This window comes from Lemur catta, chromosome 15 (genome assembly GCF_020740605.2).
Source record: "Lemur catta isolate mLemCat1 chromosome 15, mLemCat1.pri, whole genome shotgun sequence".
NCBI classification, from domain to species: Eukaryota; Metazoa; Chordata; class Mammalia; order Primates; family Lemuridae; genus Lemur; species Lemur catta.
The window spans coordinates 52776369-52797517 of NC_059142.1; the positions used below are offsets into that span (position 1 = coordinate 52776369).

Here is a 21149-nt window from a genome sequence, read left to right on the forward strand (position 1 = left end):
GGGTCTCTGGAGAGAGGGGAGGAAGAGTGGCTCTCTTCCCTAACCCTGGAGGACCCCAAGCCACCCTGAGCTCTCCTTCTGTTAGCATACAAGCTAAATAAACCCATCCCCAAGTGCAAGTGCACCTCAAGAGTCTGTCTTCATTGAGCTCAGCTGTTCACTCTGGTTCCAAGTGGATGGGGCCCTACTTCGTGCCCCTGGCCCCCACTTTGCTCCTTCTCACCATTGTCGTCTTGCAGCGCACACACAGGCAGCCTAGCTGCTCCCTCTGTAACCACTGCTGCTTGGCCCTGGGCCAGGGGGCGTCGGTGCTGGGCACTGGGGGACCGGGGCCTGAGAAGCAGGCCATGGAGGGTGGGTCAGACCTTCTCCAAACACCTCCTGCAGTGTGCTGGACCCCAGAGGGAACAGCAAGCGAGCAGTTCTGTCCCTGGATACCTCGGGGACCCCTGGGAGATGGAACGTCCCCAGACCTCAGGACAGTGGGTGATAGGGAATGTGTTTTCTACACTAAAACCAAGAGAGCCGGTCAACCCTGACTGCTCTTTCTCCAGGTCCTCTGGCTGTTCCTTTGAGCCCTACCCACATTCTAGGCTGAAGGGGGAGTTCTCCATCCCCAGCTCGAGCAGGGTTATTAGGGTTGTTCTGCCTGCCTGTTCTCGGTCCACAGGAGGCAGCTGTGGGTACAGGTCTCTGTCTTCCTTCTCTCCTTTCCTGTTTCAGAAGCCATCAGGGTCACAAAACCCAAGTTATGAAGGGACCGTAGCATTCTGAGAGAGTGCTGGCTTGGATGGAAATGTGGGCTGCAGGGGAGATGTGGACACCAGGACTAGAGGGCTCAGGGACAGGGCTCCTGGATGAGGCAGTGGAAATGGGTCTCTGTCCCAAAGGACTTCAGACTCACTCAGCCCAGAGGCAAGTTAACAGTGGTTTATCTGTCCAATGACATGGTTAGTCTGGTGGAACCAGGCACAGACGGGAGTAGGCTCAGGCAGAGGTGTCGAAAAGGCGATCAATCATGTCGCCCACCTGCTCCACTTGGTACTTGATGTATTTGTCGGGGTTCTTGGTGAAGGACACATTGCCGAACCTGACCAAGCACTGCAGTCAGACGGAGGGGAAAGGCTGACCCCTTCCCAGCACCACCCTCAGCCTAAGGCGCTCTCAGAAATGGCATGAGGTGGCCCTGAGTGATGTCCCTGTCTAGCCCCACCCCAAAGCCCAGATCTGCTGCCCAAACCCACCATCCTCTCCCTTTTGTTCTTGAGGAAGAGGAGTGCACAGAGGCCCAGCTGGGGAAATGGGCAGCACGGGCAGGAGGGGCAGGAGGCAGGCTCACCTGTGCAGAAAGGCCCCGTAGGTCTCCTTGACAATGTTTTTCTGAGCCTGGCGAATCTTGTCTCTCTGCTCTGTGTCTGGAATAGCCCAGGCCTTCTGGATCTTGCACAATTCTTCAAGGCCATCATTGAAGCCCTGGCCACCACAAAGGTGGAAAAGGAAGGGACCCAGAGACAAATGCTTTGGGTCTGTGTCGCCTCAACAGCAACAGCAGCAGAGGGGAGAGGACATGACTTACCTTAAAACGCTCCTTGATCATCTGCCGCTCCTTGTCCCGGAGCTGGGGGAGCCAGGGGAGATGGCAGAGAGAGCTCTCCTCAGAGCAGAACCACCCGCCCCTCTGCTTCCCCAAACACCACCTGCCCTGTCCTCTCTCCTGCTGCCCTGATGGCCACATGCATCCTTTGCTTTCTGAGGGATACTTGTCCATTTTTTCCGAGACACCCCTTCCCAGCCCAGGCCTCAGCCCACCTTGACTCCTGATTGGAACACAGGTAGATTCTTCTCTGTGATATAATCGGTCACCTTTAACCAACTGCCGGATGGGGGGAGAGAAGCGTGAGGGCAGAGGAGGGACAGCCTCGGGCAGCTGCTTCCTCCCTGGCACTGGCTTGTTTTGCTTATTAAATCTCTGGACCTACTTAGGGGGCTGGCAGGAATTGATCTGGGTCACAACTAAGCAAAACAACTGAGGTATTTTTCCCTGGGAACAGAAAATGTTTAAGCTGCTCGCTTTTGAAATTAGAAAACATAAGGAAATACTGAGTGTTCAATAAATTGAACAAATACTATCAACTACGCTTCACATTGATACCATTAGGTTGGAGAAAGAGGCGAGGAAGAAAGGTGTGAGTGGGGGACACACAAACGGGAAGGGAGAGGGAGACACACTCGAAGAGAAGCAGCAGCGAGGAGAAAGAGGACTAGAGGAGCAGACCACCAGAGAGCGAGCCGCACCAAGTTCAAGTGCTCCTGCAACCTTGCTCTTCTCCTGGGCTAAATGTTACCCACATCTTTGACAGTCAGCTCTTCAACTGTTCTTTGCCTTGGCATTTGGCAGACCACCTCAAAAGCAGCTAGCCATAGCGGCCACCTAGGGAGCAGGCCGTGGTAGGGGAGGGGGGCTCTCCTCTCCACCCCATGAATTTGATTAAAAAACAAGTGGAGACTGGGGTCCACAAGGCAGCAGTTGCCATCAACAACCCCGATCCAGAGGGCCCGTGTCCTGAGGTGCCGAGAAGGAAGCATTAGTGGTGGGGATAGGGGTAGGGTGAGGGTGGGGCAGGCCCAGCCTCTCACCTGCGCTGGTAGGTCTGGATCTGTTGCTCGATGTGTTCCCGGTAGGAGCGCTCAGCAGTCCTTTGGGTCACAGCCACCAGCTGGATCAACTCAGACCTGGGCAGGGTACAGGACATAGTAGACAAGGACAGAAATTGGGCCAAGTGCAGTGGCTCACACCTGTAATCCCAGCACTCTGGGAGGCAGAGGCAGGAGGATCGCTTGAGCTCAGGAGTTCCAGACCAGCCTGAGCAAGAGCGAGACCCCGTCTCTACTACAAATAGAAAAATTAGCCAGATGTGGTAGTGTGCATCTGTAGTCCCAGCTACTTGGGAGGCTGAGGCAGGAGGATCACTTGAGCCCAGGAATCTGAGGTTACAGTGAGCTATGATGACGCCACTGGACTCTAGCCAGAGCGACAGAATGAGATTCTGTCTCAAAAAAAAAAAAAAAAAAAAAAGACAGAATTTGCTCCTAGGGCCCAAAGGCTGCTGTCCTCTGCAGCAATGTCAGAGGCTGCCCACCCACCCCAATCTTTAGGAGCTCTAAGGCGGCAGTGCACTCTCCTCCTGGGTCCTGGGGTGGAGAAGAGTGAAATGAGCCCTCCCCACCTGTCCACAAGAGAAGGAGGCTGCAGAGGGCACAGCCAGCCTGGGGAGGGGGACAGGGCTGGCACAGCTGCGTGGCTGAAGGGAGGTGAGAGCCGCAGACCTGCAGCTGCAGGCCACTCACTTCTCCAGGGACTTGAGGATGTAGTTGTAGTTGTTGTGCAGGAAGATGGCGCTCAGAGCTGGGTCCTCATACACCTTGGACTTGCTCAGCAAGTTCAACTGCAGGTTGCCCAGGACTTTACCTGTGCAGGGAAAGATGGGGCCATGCCCACCATGGCAGTTTGACTCAAATGACCCAATCCGGGACCCACTACCTGAATCCTGTTCATCACCCCTGGTCCTTTCTCAGGAGGCCTTAACCCAACTCCCCTGGGTCCCTGAACTAGAGGTTAGGTTGCAATTCCAAAGGTCAGGTGGGGCTCGGGGGAAGGACCCAGGAATAGCCAGAGAACACAAAAAGCAGGATGGGAAGAGGCAGGGCAGCAGGCACTGGGGACACTCACAGATATAGGTGCTCAGCAGTCGCTTGCTGAATTCAGAGCTGTAGCTGGTGGCTGAAGAACTGGTCTCTGTGAGAAGAGAAGTCCTGTTATGGCAGCGGCAGCAGCTGAGACCCTCAGTGGTTCTTCCCCCAGCCCAAGGAGCAGCCCGAGGAAACGCTGGGACAGGCCCCTGGGCTTCCCTAGGCAGACAGGACCTAGCGGCACTCAGGCAGAACTGGGTGCCTGCCTCCAGCCACAGGGAGTACTGACTCTGGACTCTTTCTAGAACTCAGAGCCACCCCTCTATGATGCGTGGGATGGTTAAGGAGCTGGCCCATATCAGCAAGAAGGCTGGCAGGACAAGAGTGGGATGCCAGACCCCTGCCCCTGGCACCCAACCCACCCTGGGCCGTGTCTATGAGGCCACTTTTCCCATTTGCCAACAGCAAGTCTTAGAATGGGCTCCCCACAGTCTCCCCACCTTCTCTCTACACTTCCAACAACCCCCACCAGGCCCTCTGAACAGACGGGAGCTGCTGCCTGCAGAGTGGGAAGCCCAGCAGGAAGGGGAAGGCATGGGGGAGGGGCAGAACGGCCTGCAGGGTGCTGCCCCAGAGGGTGCTGCTTGGATAAGCTCAGAGACAGACAGTGGCCATCAAAGGAGCTGAGAGTTGAGGGCACCCGGGAAGCACTCATGTCCTCTCTGACCCTGCTCCCCAGTAGGTCCTGCGAGTCGGTCCCCAGGGAACCTCACCCACCGGGCTTCGGAGGGGGAAGATGGGGCTACAGAGCCACACTGCTTACCTCGGGGGTCTAAAGGAATATTGTATGTGTCCCCAAGAACTACGGAGTGAAAGGCAGTGCACACAGAGGGGACAGAGGGAGACAAAGGAGGGAGAAAGATGCAAAGTGCAAAAAACAGGTTAGAAACAGCATGTCAACCTGAGTCAAGCAGACCTCTCCCCATGACAGCCAGAACACAGACAGCAGGACACATCAGGTGGAAGCCTCTGGAGACCAGGGAACATGCCGGAAAGTAGAGATCCGGAGAACCACAGGCCAGAGCCTGTACCTTGGCCCTTGCCCCCGAAATGGGAAGAGAGGGGAGGGCCCAGGGCCTCAAAGCCAGGAACAAACTGAAAAGGCTCTCCTCCTCCTCACATGCTGACTTCCCAAGCACCAGTCCCAGGGCCGTAGCAGGCAGCAAGACACCCAGTTGGCCCTGAGATGCCACCCACTAAGGGGCCAGCTAGGTGGGGGTCAGGGTACCTTCCAACCAGCCACTGCCACTCCCAGAGTGAAGATGGTCAATGGGGCCAAGGGAGAGGCCTGAGGTCTCGTGTCCAGTCACAAAAGGCACAGGCAAGCTTCACTCTCCCGATGCTCAGCCCCAGCCCCTCCGCAGGCCACACCTCAACCCCTCCACAGACTGGAGAGACCTCCTCACCGAGCCCTGCCCTCACCCAGAGGGGTCAGTGCCTCCTGGGGCCTAACCCCACATCTCCAGGCAAGGGGGGAGTGGGGCAGGGGGCCCAGCTGGGAGGGGCCAAGTACCTTGGGAGGCCAGCATGGCGCCTGCCGTCTCCTGGAAGTCCAGAAGCTGCTGCAGGAAGAGGATGGCCTGGGTGGGGAGAGGACAGGTCCAGGCAGAAGGTCAAGTGGCAGGACCAGTCTGCTGGCCTCCCACAGTGAGCCCTCTGACCAGCCAGGGCAAGTCCAGGGAAAAGAGCAGCTGGAAACTTCATCTTTCACCCTCTGGGCTTTGGTCTGCCAGGAAAGGTCCCATGTGCTGGAGACGCTAAGCACGTCACCATCCACCCCATCAGTGACCGCTCATGCAGGGGCGAGCTGCTCCAGACCAGGCTGGGTCCCTGTCACTGGTGCTGCGCCTGCTCCAGGGCCTCCCCTCCCCAGGTGTCCTCAGGCAGCACCTACGTTGCTTGTGAGCTCGTGCACAGTGCCGTCCTTGGGCATGTTATATTCCTTGTCTGGGTCATTCTGTGGAAAAAACAGCCTCAGCCTCTGCTTCCCTGAAACAGCCCCCATAGCAGCCTCAGGCCCACCCCACAGCCCAGTCTGCCTGCTCATGGCGCCACCTCCTGGCAGACAGGTGGTAGGACGCCCCTAAGGCACAAAGGCTGAGTAAAACAGGACCAAAAGACAGAGGGGGCTTCCAGCTGCAAGGGCCCAGAGCCCCCGGGAAGCAAAGAGAGGGTCATGGGTATTGACAGGAGGCCGGCAGGCACCTGGCTTCCCTACGGGGCAAACCCGCCCCTCTGGGAGGCCTGCTCTCTGAAGGAGTCCCCCGGGGCCAGGTCACTGGGGGCTGGGAGTAGAGGGAGGAAGGCACCTTGATGTTGTCTGCAAAGTCCTCCAGCGCTTTAGCTCCAATGGTCTCCATAGAGGTGATAAGGCCAGGCAGCTTGTTCTTGGTGCTGGCAGCCGTGCCCTGAGGAAGGACACCACTGCACACCCCGGCCAGAGCCCGGCCCTCCAGGACAGCCTGGGCCTAGAACCCATTCCTTCCAGCTGCTTCCCCGCCCCTCACCCTGGGCGCAGACTCTCCAGCACATGGGAGCCACCAGCTCTTCTCTGATTACCCTGCGAGTGTCTTGATTCACACAGGGCCCTTCAGGAGCTGCTTCCCTTTGACCTTGGAGCAGAGGTGTGGGGGCAAGGAATGGGGTTCTCCCAGGGAGGGCTGGAGGACGGCCATGCTGGCCAGTGGAATTCCTCTTTCCCACGTCCCCAAGGGCCGCCCCACCTACATACCTGGAGCACCTGGTCAAACTCGGGCTTGGTCTGCTTGAGGTGCCGCAGGATGGGGAAGACGGTGAGCACCGTGGAGAAGTCGTGCCGGATGATGGCCTTCCGGGCAGCAGACACGATGTTCTCCCCCTCGAGCATCAGCCCATCCAGCGCATCCTGGGAGGGACAGGGTGGTGAGAACTGGCACCCAGATGGTGCAGGCGCCCCAGGAGGTGTGGGGGGAAGCCAACGTGCTGTGGCAGGAAGAGGAGAGACACGGAGGTGCTAAGTGTCCAGCCCCGGCAGGTCCCCAGGGCACCAGGTGGGGGTGGTGGCTGGGAGTCATGGGCTTTGAGACTCTGGTGACAGCTCTCACTGGCGGGGTGTGGTAGGACCTGTATCAGGGAGTCAAAGGTCTTCTTCTGATGGTGCTCAGGGATGATGTCGGCCAGCAGCTGGTACTCGCTCTGCGCCAGCTTGACGAAGGCGCTGATGCAGTGGATGTAGGCGTCAGTCTCCACGTCCAGCATGTCATCTCTCCCTGTGGAGACAGCAGTGCCCCTGAGTGGCTGGTCTGGGGCCAGCCACTCTCCCTGCTGGGGGGCGTGGGTCTCCCCAGTTCCTGGCCTGCAGCTCAGACCCGCAGCAGATGGGGAAGAGGCCGACTGCTCTGGCAGGAAGCCAGGAGGAAGGACACCAGCAGGCCCCGGCAGGAAAAACAGGAGCTGAGTCCAGCCTTCATCTTGGCTTCATTTTCAGCTCTGCACAGACAGTATTTGTCCCCAGAGCATCAGATTCTAGAGGTGGCTGGGAGAAGGATAAAAGGATAAGGAGGGAGATCTCTAGATCAATTTCCTGGATAAGGCAGCTCTGACCCCAGGACTAAGGATTCTGAATTGTTCCTGGAAGAGGGCAGCCTGGGATGGGCAGGCGGCAGTGCCCCCGGGAGGCAGGCACTGTGGTGATCTATCTGGGAAAACGCCGGGCCTGTGAAGGCAGTTACCAGCCAGTCAGGCCTTCTGGAATGTATAGGAGGGTGGTGGACTGTGGCCTATGAGGCTTCTGAAAAGGTAAGTGAGCCCCGCAGAGGGAGGGCTCCTTGGTTGGCAGCTGCCTCAGAAGACCAGATCCCACTAATGGAAGCCGGGGCAGGGGCACCTGCAGACAAAACAGCCTGGTCCTATGTGCCAAGGGACAGGCTCCGAGGGTCAGAGTTGTTGCAGGAATCAGACGTCAGGGCTCCCTGCCCTCAAGGGAGCCGCCTTCCCTCTCTGCCTGCCTTCTGAGCCTCGGCGGCTTCTCCCCTTGGCCCAGGCCCCGAGAGCCAGTCATGCACTGCCATCTGGAAAGAGGCAAGGAGACCTATGCCTGAGAGAGAGAGCCTGGAGAGAGAAGCAAGGAGGCGTGGCCCATCCTCAGGGCACAGTGGGCCTGCGGGGCCAGGCAGGAGCAGGCCATCTGGGGCCTGCTGTGAAGGCAGTGTCAGTGGCGGCCCTCGGGCTGGGCTGCGGTACTCACCGGCCAGCGGCCCGTGCTTGTCGTTCAGGGCCTCGGACAGGTGCTTAACTCGGAAATCATGCTCGTGACCTGGCGAGACGTCAGCCGCACAAACACAAGCAGCGTTTATCCAGGGGCCAGGCAGGCTGCCCCTCAGGGTATAGGGAAGAAGCCCTTCATCTCCAGGAGGGGGATGTGAGGTGGGTGTAGGGCAGGCGGCATCAGGGAGGGCTCTGAGCCCCTCCTCTGCCTCAAACCACCTTGGGAACAGCCGTTTCAAGCCTGACTTCCAGTGGGTGCTCAGACCATCCTTGGCTGCTTGTTCCCCAAGCCTGAGGCCAAGAGAAAGCGAGGAAGGACCAAGCAGGGTCTGAAAAGCTTTGGCAGCTGCAGAGGGTCTGATGTTTGGCCCCAGAGGGATTCCCCATCGTATTTGGGGAGAGACGCAGTGAGAGAAATGTCACTGCTGGGTGAATGGGGATAGCCTTCTTTAGTGCCCCAGGGCAGCTGAACTGGCTGTCCCTCCTATTGGAGGTAGGGAGGGACACAGCCTCCAGGCTGCCTGTCCCCTGTTGGACACACTCCCTTTTCTAAAGAGGGGAGTGACAGGAGGTCTCGGCCAGCTGGGTCCTGCCACTGCTGGTCTGAGCGTGAAAAGGCTGCCCCAAGACAAAGGACTTTCTCTGATTTCACACGGGAGACAAGGACAGAGACAGAGAGGGGAGGAGTGGAAGCCCCAGGGAGGGCAGAGCTGCCGTCAGCAAGATAGGACCAGGCCGAGGGCCATAAAACCTGTCCCTGTGCCCGCTGAAGCCTGAGTGGCATCAGGGACCTGTTGTTCCCACCCTGCCCCACCGAGGGTTCCCCCCGAGGCCCTCCTAGGGGAGGCTCTGCCCTGCCACGTGAGCGACACACAGTGGAGGAGGAGGGAACAGGAGGGGAACACGGGGTGATTACCTTCCAGAGGAATGAGGTTAGAGCCCCCCTTTTTCCCATCTAGACCATGCTGGGAATACTGTTTCAGAAGGTTCTGAGCCTTACGGATCGTCCCTGTCACCAGAGCCACACAGAGAGGAGATAAGAAGACCTAGGAAACGAGGGAGAGAAAACAGCAGCGGCCCTCCACCTGCCCCAGGCCCCACACCCGGCCCCCAACAGTGAGCAGGCCCTTGCCCAGGACCACGGAAGACCCTGGGGATGAGGATGAAGCAACGGAGACATGTCCTGCTCCAGATGGAACTCTGGATTCTCTCCTGATCCTCACTGTCTGGATTTGAGTTCATTTTAGAAAGTGCAGAATGTGACGGAGATAAGATCCACCAGGAGTCAAAAATAAAAATACCAGAGTGGCACTTTAATCAAAGAGACGAGGGCTCAGCATGGAGGAGCTAGTGACGAAGCTCTCACACCCAGAGGGCACGACCAGGCTGGCAGAGCCTGGGCCACCTTGAAGCCAGTGGCCCACTGCCCAGCCCCAAGCTCCAGGCAGAGCTATCCGAGCGTGCTCAGTGTTGGGGCTTAGGCCAACACCAGTCAGGAGGGAGCAGACCCTGGGAGGTGGGGAAACGGGACTGAGTTTCCCGAGAGTGCTGTGCCCAAGACGGGAGGCTCGGCGACCAGAGGCAGCCTGGCCCCATGCACCAAAGAGGTCTCTAGACCACCAAAGCAACTAGAAAAAATTCAAAAGCCAACCAGGAGTTAACAGAAGCCACCGCACAGAGAGCCAGAGGGCGAGCAGAAGGAGAGGGTACGTGCTCTTGGCATGGGGGAAAAAAATAACAGTTAGTATCACAGTGAAAATAATAAATACAAAACTGCAGCGGCCACAGCCTCTGGGGTCAGCTACCTCTGTGGGAACGAGACATCTCAGGGCAGAAGACGTGGGGAACTAAAACAGCATCTCAAGTAGACAGGGCAGCTGCCTTGTTGACAAGGCTGTGGGAATGGACGGGGGCAGGCGACGCGCACCATGAGCTTAACTCTGGTCCATCTCCCCGACTCTACATCCGAACAAACCGAGGCTGCTGTGTCCTGGCAGCTCCCAAAAGGCTGAGGGAGGAAGGGGGCAGGGTCTGGGAGGCTCATCCCTGCCTGTACCACACCAATTAGCTCCTAATAACCAAGTCTGGAGGGCCCAGCTCACATCTGTCCCTCTCGTGTTCTCCCCGTTCAGTAAGCAGCCTCGCTAACGAGCACATCACATTCCCGTCCCACACTGGCCAGCAGCAGGTGGGCCGCTAGCCCGACAGGGGCCTAACGAGCACACTGGCGTGCGTATGGACGGGGACGCTGAGCTGGCAGGCGCCAAACCTATCAGGCACCCAATTACCTCCAGCGATGCTGAGGCCGGTGTTTCATTGCTGAGGAGGCCTCCCTGAGCCTCTCCTCAGAGCTGGGAGCCGCTGTCCCAGGAGCCTGATTCCCCAGGCCCCAACATCAGGCCTGAGCCCACCAGCTCCTGATAACTCTTGAAACCCCACAGAAGCCACAGGATCCTCATAGCCAGAGAGTTTCCGTCTTGTGCTCTGAACCAAGGGTGGTTTAGGGCCACTGTAAGCCCCCTGGGATCAGATCCCTCCTCCCAGAAAGGCCGGGTCCCTCCGTGGCCAGCGGGCACTCTTGGGGCAGTGCAAACAGGGTCCTGGGGCCCCCGGTGGGCCTGTCAGAGAACAAGGCAGGAGAGGATGCAAGCACAGACTGGCCAAGGCCCCGGCAGCCTTGCAGCCTCCCAGAGACAGCCACTCCCAGCACACCGAAGGCACAGGGACGACCAGCCACTGTGCAGGCAGCGCAGCCCAGCAGGCTGGGTTAGTAGAGTCGCTGTTTGCAGCAAGCTTTCCGGGTTGGGGGTGAGGTGCGGACAGCCAGGACATCCACATTGGAGGGAGCAGGCAGAGCCCCTCCTGCGGGGGCCAACAGGTGCCCCCCTCCCTACTGCTCCTCTCACTGTGCCCCGAGGGTAGCCCCCACTCTGCCATTCCTCCAAACCCTAAACAAAGGCCTGAGGAAGAGCCTTCCTGTGAACAGACACCTTGTTCCCTGAGGGGCACGGCAGGTGGGGACTGGAGAAGTAGAGGGTGAAAGTGCTACCTAAAGCCTGCTGTCAAAAGAGGGCCCTACAGGCCCCACCTGCGCCATGTGTCTGCAGCAGCAGCTGGACAGGGGGCCAGCTAGGAGGGGGCAGCCCCGGCTTCCCCTGCTGAGGGGGAAGCCCCACCCCACAACGTCCCAGCTTCTCCTCAAGCCGAGGGCAGCACCTCTCTGTAGCCACAGACAGCCAGGCTTGCCAGGCTGACACACAGACACTGTTTACCTGGAGCAGGGACTACAGGGGACATGGTGACAGGGAGAAAGAACAGACAGTGAGCTGTTCACCCAGGACACCAATGACCCACAGCCCAGGCCTCCCCCAACACGATGCCCCTTCCTTGACTTCTCTACAAGGTACTGGCTTTGCACTGGAGCCCAAAAGCCAGTTTCAGTTCTTCCGAGAGGGTGGTCTGGGCTTTCTTTACTTTCTGGATCGACTGGGAAAGTACAAACTCTTCCCCATCCACCCCTTAGCTACACATCACTTCAAGTCGCCCTGACTTTCCGGAAAGGGAAAGCTGGCATTCCCACTGCTTCTCCCATCCCACTGTCTTGGCTGCAGCAGCATGCCAGGCCTCCTGAAGGACAATGGAGTGAGAGGAAGGGCGTCCAGCTAGTGGGTCTGCCCTGGTGGACCCTGTCATCCTGCCTCAGAACAGGTAACTGAGCACATCTGTGATCCCCCACTCCAGGACATTATGTAACCCCTATACTGTTGGCTAGAAGGAAGAGCCTTGCTCTACGGGGGCCTTGCTGGGCGGGTAGACACTTGCTTTTTGTCCTGTGTACCTACAGACGGGGTTACTAGGAAGACAACCTCTGGAGGGATCTGATGCTACTAACCCAAGCGTGGACAGAGGCAACAAGTCCCAGTCAGCCCTCTGGCTGCTGCGAAGATGGGCCAGGATGGGGGCTCACCTGGCCGCTTGGGTGGCTTCTTGGTGGGTGTGTCTTTCCTCTTGTTGGGGATTGCAGGGGAGTAAGGGACTCCAGAAGAAGAACTGCTCTTCCGGAAATGCTCTTTCAGGCCCTTGATGGAGCGGTCCAGCTGGCTGGAGCGAATCTGGTAGTAGACGTTCATGAAATCTGGGGAGAGACGAAGCAACAGAGGTATGGGGGCTGCGTCCCTGCCTCTGCTCTGCCAGTGTTTCTCCTTCCCCACAGGGCAGCGGCAGCAGAGCCCACAGTGTCTACTTGTTCACTTCTTCCTAGCGTCTGCTCTGGGTCATAGCTACCCACATGTCCTGTCCCAAATCAGGCAAAGTCTTAAAAGAGAAAAACATTTTCCAATAGAACTGATAATTAGTTGTTAACTTTTTTTTTTTTTTTTTTGAAAGAGAGGGTCTCACTCTATTGTTCAGGCTGGAGTGCAGTGGCACAATCACAGCTCACTGCAGCCTCAAACTCCTGGGCTCAAGTGATCCTCCTGCCTCAGCCTCCTAAGTGGCTAAGACTATAGGCACGTGCCACTAGGTCCAGCTAATTTTTAAATTTTTTCTTTGTAGAGACAAGGTTTTTTTTTTTTTTTGAGACAGAGTCTCACTTTGTTGCCCGGGGTAGAGTGAGTGCCGTGGCGTCAGCCTAGCTCACAGCAACCTCAAACTCCTGGGCTCAAGCGATCCTCCTGCCTCAACCTCCCGAGTAGCTGGGACTACAGGCATGCGCCACCATGCCTGGCTAATTTTTTTTTCTATATATATTTTTAGTTGTCCAGATAATTTATTTCTATTTTTAGTAGAGACGGGGTCTCGCTCAGGCTGGTCTCGAACTCCTGACCTCGAGCGATCCACCCGCCTCGGCCTCCCAGAGTGCTAGGATTACAGGCGTGAGCCACCACGTCCGGCCAGAGACAGGGTCTTAAACTCCCGAACTCAAGCAATCTTTCTACCTAAGCCTCCCAAAGTGCTGGGATTACAGGTGTGAGCTACCATGCCCGGCTGGATATGAGAAATTTATAGGAGGCAATAAGATAATAAATGTAGTGAATTAAAAAAGCACATCATATCTTTAGCCATAAATGAAGTACAAATTTTAAAAAATTATAAGACAGTGAGAGCCCTATCAAATAGCAAAAATAAATAAAATTAGTGAAGAGCAAGTAATCACGAGGCTGTCAATGAGTCTCCCAATTGGCCTTATCTACCTGGAGGGGAGCTGGCAATGGTAAGAAAGTCGCAAGTATGTTCAGACACTTAAATCTGGCAACTGTACCCTTGAGAACATAACCCTAAGATCTTCCTACATTAAAAAAGCAATCTATCCTAGCACTCTGGGAGGCCGAAGTGGGAGGATCGTTTGAGCTCAGGAGTTCAAGACCAGCCTGAGCAAGAGCAAGACCCTGTCTCCACTAAAAATACAAAGAAATTAGCTGGACAACTAAAAATATATAGAAAAAATTAGCCGGCCATGGTGGTGCATGCCTATAGTCCCAGCTACTCGGAAGGCTGAGGCAGAAGGATCGCTTGAGCCCAGGAGTTTGAGGTTGCTGTGAGCTAGGCTGACGCCACGGCACTCTAGCCAGGCCGACAGAGTGAGACTCTGTCTCCAAAAAAAAAAAAAACAATCTAGGCCAGGCGCAGGGGCTCATGCCTGTAATCCTAACACTCTGGGCGGCTGAGGTAGGAAGATGGCTTGAGGTCAGGAGTTTGACACCAGCCTGAGCAAGAGTGAGATCCCACTTCTACAAAAAATTAAAAACTTAGTGGGCATGGTAGTACATGTCTGTACTCCCAGCTATTTGGGAGGTTGAGGCAGGAGGATTGCTTGAGCCCAGGAGTTTGAGGTTACAATGACCTATGATTGCACCACTGCACTCCAGCCTGGGTGACAGAGCAAGACCCTGCCTCTAACAAAACAAAGAGTTTTTTTTTAAAGTCCTAGGATTGGCTAAAGAAATGATGGTACCACCATTCCATGGACTATTATGTGGCTGTTTAAAAGAACAAAGCAAATCTACATGTACTGATACAGAACCATCTCAAGGCATATCATGAAGTAAAAAAAAAAATAAGTAATTGTAGGACAGTGTTTAGCACGTGCCCTCCCATCTGAGAGTGAGGAGAAAACACATACGTATTTATTTAAGCGTTCTCTCGCACACACACCCACACAACTGCATGAAGATTTTCTGGAAGTGTATATAAATAAACCTTAACAGTGCTCATCTTTGGGTTAGGATATTGTAGGCATCAGGAAGTTAGGAGATGGACTTTTACTCTTCACCTACGGCTTTCTGTACTATTTGCCAATTGTACAACTAACCATAAAAGTAAAAAAACATAAAAATAAGGTACATAAAGAAAAGCCTGGATCTGGCTAGATTCACAATTTGATATATAAGCTATAATTATTGCTTATATTGTTTCCTATTAAACTTCCTTTTATTAAAAAAAAAAACAGATGGATTAAAGAACAAAGGGGAGAAAACTCCCACTCCCTCTGGACTGCCAAGGCGCCGAGCTGGAGCCCTCTCACCTTGGTTGCGGCCGTATTCCACCAGCCAGCGCGAGATGCGGATCACATCCTGGAGCACGCTCTCGGGCAGGTGCTCCAGGGCCACGTCCTCCTGGACCTCCAGCTCGTCATCGCCACTGATCAGATCCAGGATCAGCACAGGGGACACAACCTTACTGTGTCGGGTCATCAAGCTTCGGAACTCGGACTCCAATGACTCCTTGCCCCGCTCAAACAGCAGCTTCTGCAGGGATAAGGAAGGAAGCAGGTGGCTGCCACCCCAGTGTTCTGCTAGCCCTGGCCTGTCCCCCGGCCGCCCTAGCTCTGTCTTCCTGACTCTGAGCCTCTGCCCTCACATCCTTTAGCCCAGAGAAGAAACACCGGGAAGCCTGTCTTGAGGGTTTCTTTACCTCATGTTCTCTCAAAAGCTACGTTCATAGGTAAAACCCAGGGTTTCACAAGAAGTAGGTGCTTAATGAATATCAGCTGATTATTTTCTTATTGCACTGCTAATTTGTCTTCTTGTTAGTAAGGGGTTTGCAAAAGAAAAAAATAGATAAATTGGAGCATGTCAAATTGAAAACTTTTGTTACACAAATGATACCATCAAGAAAGTGAAGAGAAGCACAGAATGAGAAAAATTTGTAAATCACACATCTGATAAGGGACAGGTACCTAGAACATGGAAGAGAATGAATATGTCTACTCAAAAAATGTACATAAAAAATCTGCTCTAAGCAAGCATTATTCACAATAGCCAAAAAGTAGAAACAACCCAAGTGTCCATCAAGGGACAAATGAATAAACAAAATGTGGTACATCTATCCAATGGAATATTATTTGGCAATAAAAAGGATGAAGTATTGGTATAGGCTACAACGTGAATGACCCTTGAAAACATTATGCTAAACGAAAGAAGTCAGTCACAAAACACCATGTGGATTACAAGATACCATTTGTATGAGAAGTCAGGAAAGGCAAATCTATGAATATAGAAAATAGATTAGGCTGGGTGTGGTGGCTCACACCTGTAATTCTAGCCCTCTGGGAGGCCGAGGCGGGAGGATCACTCGAGGAGGCCGAGGCGGGAGGATCACTCGAGGTCAGGAGTTCGAGACCAGCCTGAACAAGAGCAAGACCCCGTCTCTACTAAAAATAGAAAGAAATTATCTGGACAACTAAAAATATATATACAAAAATTTAGCCGGCCATGGTGGCACATGCCTGTAGTCCCAGCTACTCGGGAGGCTGAGGCAGGAGGATCGCTTGAGCCCAGGAGTTTGAGGTTGCTGTGAGCTAGGTTGACGCCATGGCACTTTAGCCTGGGCAACAGAGGGAGACTGTGTCTCAAAAAAAATAAATAAAAATAAATAAATAAACAAATAAATAAAACCAATGAATTTTATACTCTGAGTGGGTGAATTTCATGATATGTAAATTCTATCTCAATGACGATATTAAAAACAAAAGAGATGAAAAAGTGTTTCTGCTTAAATGGAAAGTCAGTCCTCTAGGGTAAACTCACAGTTTTATACCTTTTGTATTCTCCTCCTCTCTCCCACTCCTAAGTTCTATTACAGAGGGCTGCATTCTGTGATTGAAACTTGGCAGTGACCCTTAAAATCAAAGTTTTCCAGTCCCTGACATCCCTATCTCTGATACACAGGATCCCCACCCATGAGCTGCAATATACTGGCTAGCCTGGTGTGGCCCCACTGGGTTACTGGTGTGCCAAGGTGTTGATCCTGTCGGTCCTCCAGGCAGCCAGGGGGGGTCTTGGATAGCAAGAGACCACTGGCCGGTTACCAGTCTATCCCAGTACACCACACAAACACACTCATTTCTGATGCAGATCATGATGGGAGAACAGCTAGAAAGTCTGCTCTAAGCAAAAGCTTTCTGGTTGGGAGAAGAGCCAGTTTCCCATTTTTGTTCCCCAGACTACTCCCTCTTCTGGGGAAAACACACATCTCAGGGCTAGAATTGTGGAGCCAATGGGGACGTGTGCCAGGTGACAGGGTCCAGGTTGACCCCTCCCGTAATGCTCCTCACCCTCTCAGATGTCTTTCCCATCTGCGGCCACTCTTTCCCTCAACACATTGTGTGAACCTCACTTCCACACCCTCCCCATCTTGCTCTGACGATCTAATGACCCCCAAACTTAAACACAAGATATAATGCAAAAAAAAAAATCACACAGATGCAGGTGCCTAGAGTAGATTCACAGAGACTAAAAGTGGAAGGGTGGTTACCAGGGGCTGGGGAAGGGGGAATGGGGAGTTAGTGTTTAGTGGGGACAGGGTTTCAGTTTGGGAAGATGAAAATAATTCTGGAGATGGATGACGGTGATGGTCACACAACAATGTGAATGTACTTTATGTCACTGAACTGTTTACTTAGAAAGAGTTAAAATGGTAAATTTAATATTATGTATTTTCTATCACAATAAATCACAAGTGCATTTATAAAAATCAAATATTAAGTTCATATTTCATTTTAAATTTAAATTATAAAAATATAATAAAAATGTATATCTGTAATTCCTGAGGCACAGGTCTTAATGTCTACAGTATGTACACTATATTATATCCTTCTGTTTATTGTACTGTATATGTTTTTAAGCTGGTCCTGTGTTCCTCATAAGACCATAAGACTGATGTCCCCAAACCTCTCACATTACTCTGCTGGCCCCTTACCACTTTGTTGAGTTCTGGGCTGTCTGGGCTATTGTCCTGGAAATATTCCACAGCCTTCTGAATCTTGGCCATGCTTCCCAGGTACTCTTCCAGCCTGCCTGTGGGGCTGGGAAGGAAAAGAGCACATCAGGCTGGTGGGATGGGAGACGCATAGGAGGGACTAGGAACATCGTGTCCAGAAGGGGAAGAAGAGAATTAATACAGGGGACTCAAGTGTATTCTACTCCACTTCTAAGGCATAGGGCTGCTGGTCCAGGAAGCATTAGGAATGTAACCCTCTGGGCCTAGCTCACCCTTCCCTGATGATCTTCTCAGTGTCACTGGCCACATGGTAGTAGCTGATGACGTGGTCCAGGCAGGATAGCGTCTTCTCAACATTCTCCTGCAGCCGCTGCAGATTCTCTGTCTGCTTGTGCACAGGGATGATGGAGTTCTCTAGCTTCATTAGGCGGCTCTCAAAGGACGACAGGATAGACACCTGTGGGAGGGAAGCCGCTTAATCTCAAGTCTCAAGGTGGTCAAAGTACTGCTCCTACCCATCCACCAGCTCTTTGGCATTTCCTGGCTTTTCTCTGGTTTTCTAGACAGCGAGCTCCACGCAAGAAGGAACAAAGTATACCTGTTCACCACTGTATCCACAGCACTGACCACGTGCCTGGCATTTAGTAGGTAGTCCAAGATAAATTGGTTGAAATTTGATTTAAAGGCAAGCCAAGCATTAAATTAATTCCTCCTAAAATAATCACCCCAGGATGGCTTCCCTTCCACTCTTTGAAGCCAAATCTTGGTTGTGTTCCACCTGAAGCATTCCTAAACTGAACAGGAAGTAGTTTCACATAGTAGCTTCAGGTGCATTGCTGGTACCTTCAAAACCCTCTCCCTCTAACGGTGAATCTCATTAAATAAGAACTGGGACTTCATTATTGTATGACTAAATACAAATCCAAGTTTGTATTTATTTAATTTGTGCTTTTGCAGTCTTCCCTAGAAATGAAGGAAACTCACTTATTGAACACCTGTAGTATACCAGGCACTGTGCAAGATGCATTCACATGCAATAGCCCATATGACTCTCATAGACACCTTGGGAGGTTGACATTGTCTCTGTTTTAGCAGATGACTTAGCTAAAATCCAGAGTTACCTTCAAGAGCTGCACAAGTAAGCAGCGGAGCAAGGACTAGATCCCAGATCCGTCTGACTTCAGAGCTCTTTCTACCTCTAAACTTCTCTGGGGTGAAGGCTGAGTTTTTTCTGCCCTCAGTAATGTTAAAGTGCCAACCTGGGGTAGGGGGTGGTCATCCACCACTTGACTTGAGATGACACAAGCCCAGTTAGTACCTAGGCCACCTAGTCAGTCTCACCGTTTGCAGAAAGAGGGAAGGAAAAATGGAGAACTTAGAATGCAGAAAGTCCAGGCCAGCGGAGGCTGCAGCATCCTCAGTGAGGGGGCAGAACATGAGGAGGGGTCTAGGTAAGAGAATGCCATACCGTTGCTAGAGAAACCCACACATTGCCACTATGCCATAACCCCAGGCCTTAGGTACCTGAACCGCCAGGTCGCAGGGCTCTCCTCCAGGTTGTGGAGACCTGTCTGCCCCTCTCAGCTAAGGGGTTACTCACCATGTTCTTGGTGAGCTGGTCACTCTTCTCCAGGCTGTCTCGGATGAAGGACAGCGTCTCCTCCTCCTGGGGGTAGCGGAAAGGAGGACATCACCAGAAGCTGGAAGCTAAAGGAGCCTACCGTGTCCTGACCCCACGGCCCAGCCCCAACCCCATCTCCTCGCAGGGTGTGCTCCCTCCCACCCCTGCCTCCTCCCCGAGTAGCTACCCAGGCCCCGCTCTTGGCCCTTTTCCCTCACTTCCTCCCCAGCCTCCTCAGCTCCAACCCCACCTGCTTCAGCTTGTCCTCAATCTCCCGCCGCCGGGCGGATGCCTCCTGTGGGGGTATCATCGATCCGAATTCTACAACTCCCACTCCCCAGTATCTTTCCTCCGCGGGCCCACTGAGCTCCGGTCCCCGTCACACCCACTTCCGCTCTTGGCCCCGCCCCGGAGTGCACTGGGGGAGCCATGTTGGGAGTAGCGTGCGGAAGTGCGCTTGCGCGGCGCTCAGGCATCGTCGTGTGTCGGCGGCCATCTTGGGTGTGGCTGGGAAGTGAGGCGTACCCTCAGCATGTTTTCCTTTAGGTGCGGGTTCCTTGCCTCAGCAGAGAAGGCTCTCGATCGGCCTTATGACCAGGTGCTGGCAGGACACTTACAGCTCACTTGCCATTTTCGTTGGAAGACTAACCTTTTTGATAAAAGCTGCTGGGGAAGGCGATGAATTCATTTCCCCAGGTTGCATTTTGGGTGCAGGCATTGAGGTCGGATTCCCGAGAGTGGGTGACACAGTAGATGCTTAATGTGTGCCCATTTGATGAAGCAGGGGCTTGTGTAGTCGTTCTCCCCTCCCGCCCTACATCACGCAGAAGCTCACTGAGCGGACCCGGGTGCTTGAAGGGCTGGCAGGGCCGCTACTCCAGAGCTCAAGGGGCGGGAGTGGGGAGTCACTGGATCAAGGTCCCGGAAGGGCTGGATGACCCGTATTCCCCGACATGACCCAGCTCCTGGAAAACCTAGCATTGCTTCTGCTTCTGGCCCCAGTCCTTGAGAAAGTAAATGTCCATCCAGCTTGGTTCAGTCCCTCTGTGGACTCTGTTCAGGCAACAAAAAACTAGACAAGGAGGCATGTCCTGGTAGGTGAGAAGGTTTAGGGGCACCAAGCTGTAGGGTTCCCAAGTCCCTCCCATTCCCACCCAGCCACCCAAAGAGGAGGAAATGGGGCACAGAGCCTGGAGAGGGCCTGGGCAGCTCTCCCACTGGGGCAGGGGACAATTTCAGGCCTGGTGGGTCAAGTGAAGGTGGCGATGAAGGAAATGTTTAGCAGGTGCAGCCCTGTTGCAGGTGGGGAGAGAAAAAGGCAGAGTTATTTTCATCAGGGAAACCCAGGTGATTTCCATGGGTGGTCCTGTGTAGCCCTGAGAACTAAGTTGGGGAAGGTTTAAGCAGGACAGGATGAGGGGACTAGTGAGCTGCTGGGCCCAGGTGGACCTTCCCTGAGGGCCTGGCCTAGTACTTAACCTCTCAGAGTCTCTGAACAGCATCTAGCCCATAGTAGATGCTCAAGAGGAATATTGATAACACTTTCCTCTGTAGATCTTAGGAAGGGAATCCTTTATGCTTGTGAACAAATGTTTAGCCTTTGTACAGTATCATTTCGTTTTTGTAAAAAGTATATATTTCTGTGCTTTTCTGCATGTTCTAAAATTTCCTTCAATGTCTAAGTCTAATTTGGTGGCTAACTACCAGGCATTGAGAGCCTTCTGTTTGCCCACATCTGTTACAAGCACTGTCCATGCATTAGCTTGTCTAATACTCATAATAAACCTTCGAGTCAGGCACAGCTGTTCTCTCCCTTCTGCAGCTGAGGAAGCTCCAGCTCAGGGAGATCAGTTGTACCAGGTCAACACAGCTGGCCAGGGGAGGGCACAGCTGAGGCTGTCTCTTCTGCCTCCCCATGCTGGACTGCTTAGGAGTGTTGTTTGTTATCATGCAAAGCTGCCAATACGATTGTCTAGAAAATTCACTGTGAAAAGCAGGTTATATTTAAGACTACTTACTAAGAGTAGACAGAATGAAAAAATGAATTGAAATGATTTTCAGTCTAATATAAGACATGTGTAGATGACAAGTAGGTATTGATTTAGTTAAATGCGTAATTGTTTAACTGTACTCAACACAAGCCACTTTGGCAAAAGGAGTAAGTGGTGGTTTAGTTGCAGCCTCAGAAGTCTTGGTTCTCACAACCACAAACTTGTGCGGAACACAAAGTTTCCAACCATAGTCAAGCCCTCCACTGCCCACTCACAGAGATTCTTTTTTCCAGAGGGAGGAAAGAAAAGAGGGAGGAAGGAAG

The 21149-nt window shown here is 53.5% G+C and overlaps 1 protein-coding gene across 5 annotated transcripts; it reads right to left on the reverse strand.

Moving 5' to 3' along the window:
• Positions 1-915: 915 nt before the first annotated feature.
• Positions 916-19512, reverse strand: EXOC7 (exocyst complex component 7). Of its 5 annotated transcripts, none has more exons than XM_045525727.1 (20): positions 19086-19512; positions 18815-18880; positions 17487-17671; positions 17194-17299; positions 14519-14741; positions 11963-12130; positions 8912-9004; positions 7976-8128; positions 6853-6998; positions 6482-6634; positions 6060-6158; positions 5645-5707; positions 5264-5330; positions 3731-3796; positions 3349-3469; positions 2638-2733; positions 1810-1873; positions 1577-1618; positions 1340-1473; positions 916-1090 (listed from the first exon to the last, which is right to left on the reverse strand). In XM_045525727.1, the coding sequence occupies exons 1-20, from the start codon at positions 19143-19145 to the stop codon at positions 988-990; spliced, it is 2208 nt and encodes a 735-aa protein (XP_045381683.1). In that variant the 5' UTR covers positions 19146-19512; the 3' UTR covers positions 916-987. The 5 variants fall into 5 exon arrangements, with proteins under 5 accessions (XP_045381683.1, XP_045381679.1, XP_045381680.1 ...); XM_045525723.1 differs by having other exon boundaries at positions 7976-8044; positions 19086-19509; XM_045525724.1 differs by lacking the exon at positions 7976-8128 and having other exon boundaries at positions 19086-19507.
• Between the last annotated feature and the right edge of the window lie 1637 nt (positions 19513-21149).

Bases quoted from the DNA above. Each gene is read 5' to 3' on its own strand.
- EXOC7 (XM_045525727.1), bottom strand. From the start codon at position 19,145: ATGATACCCCCACAGGAGGCATCCGCCCGGCGGCGGGAGATTGAGGAC. The intron at 3,470-3,730 runs GTGAGTGTCCCC...TTCCCTGCACAG, and splicing joins ACTGCTGAGCACCTATATCT to GTAAAGTCCTGGGCAACCTG. The intron at 2,734-3,348 runs GTGAGTGGCCTG...TACCCTGCCCAG, and splicing joins ATCCTCAAGTCCCTGGAGAA to GTCTGAGTTGATCCAGCTGG.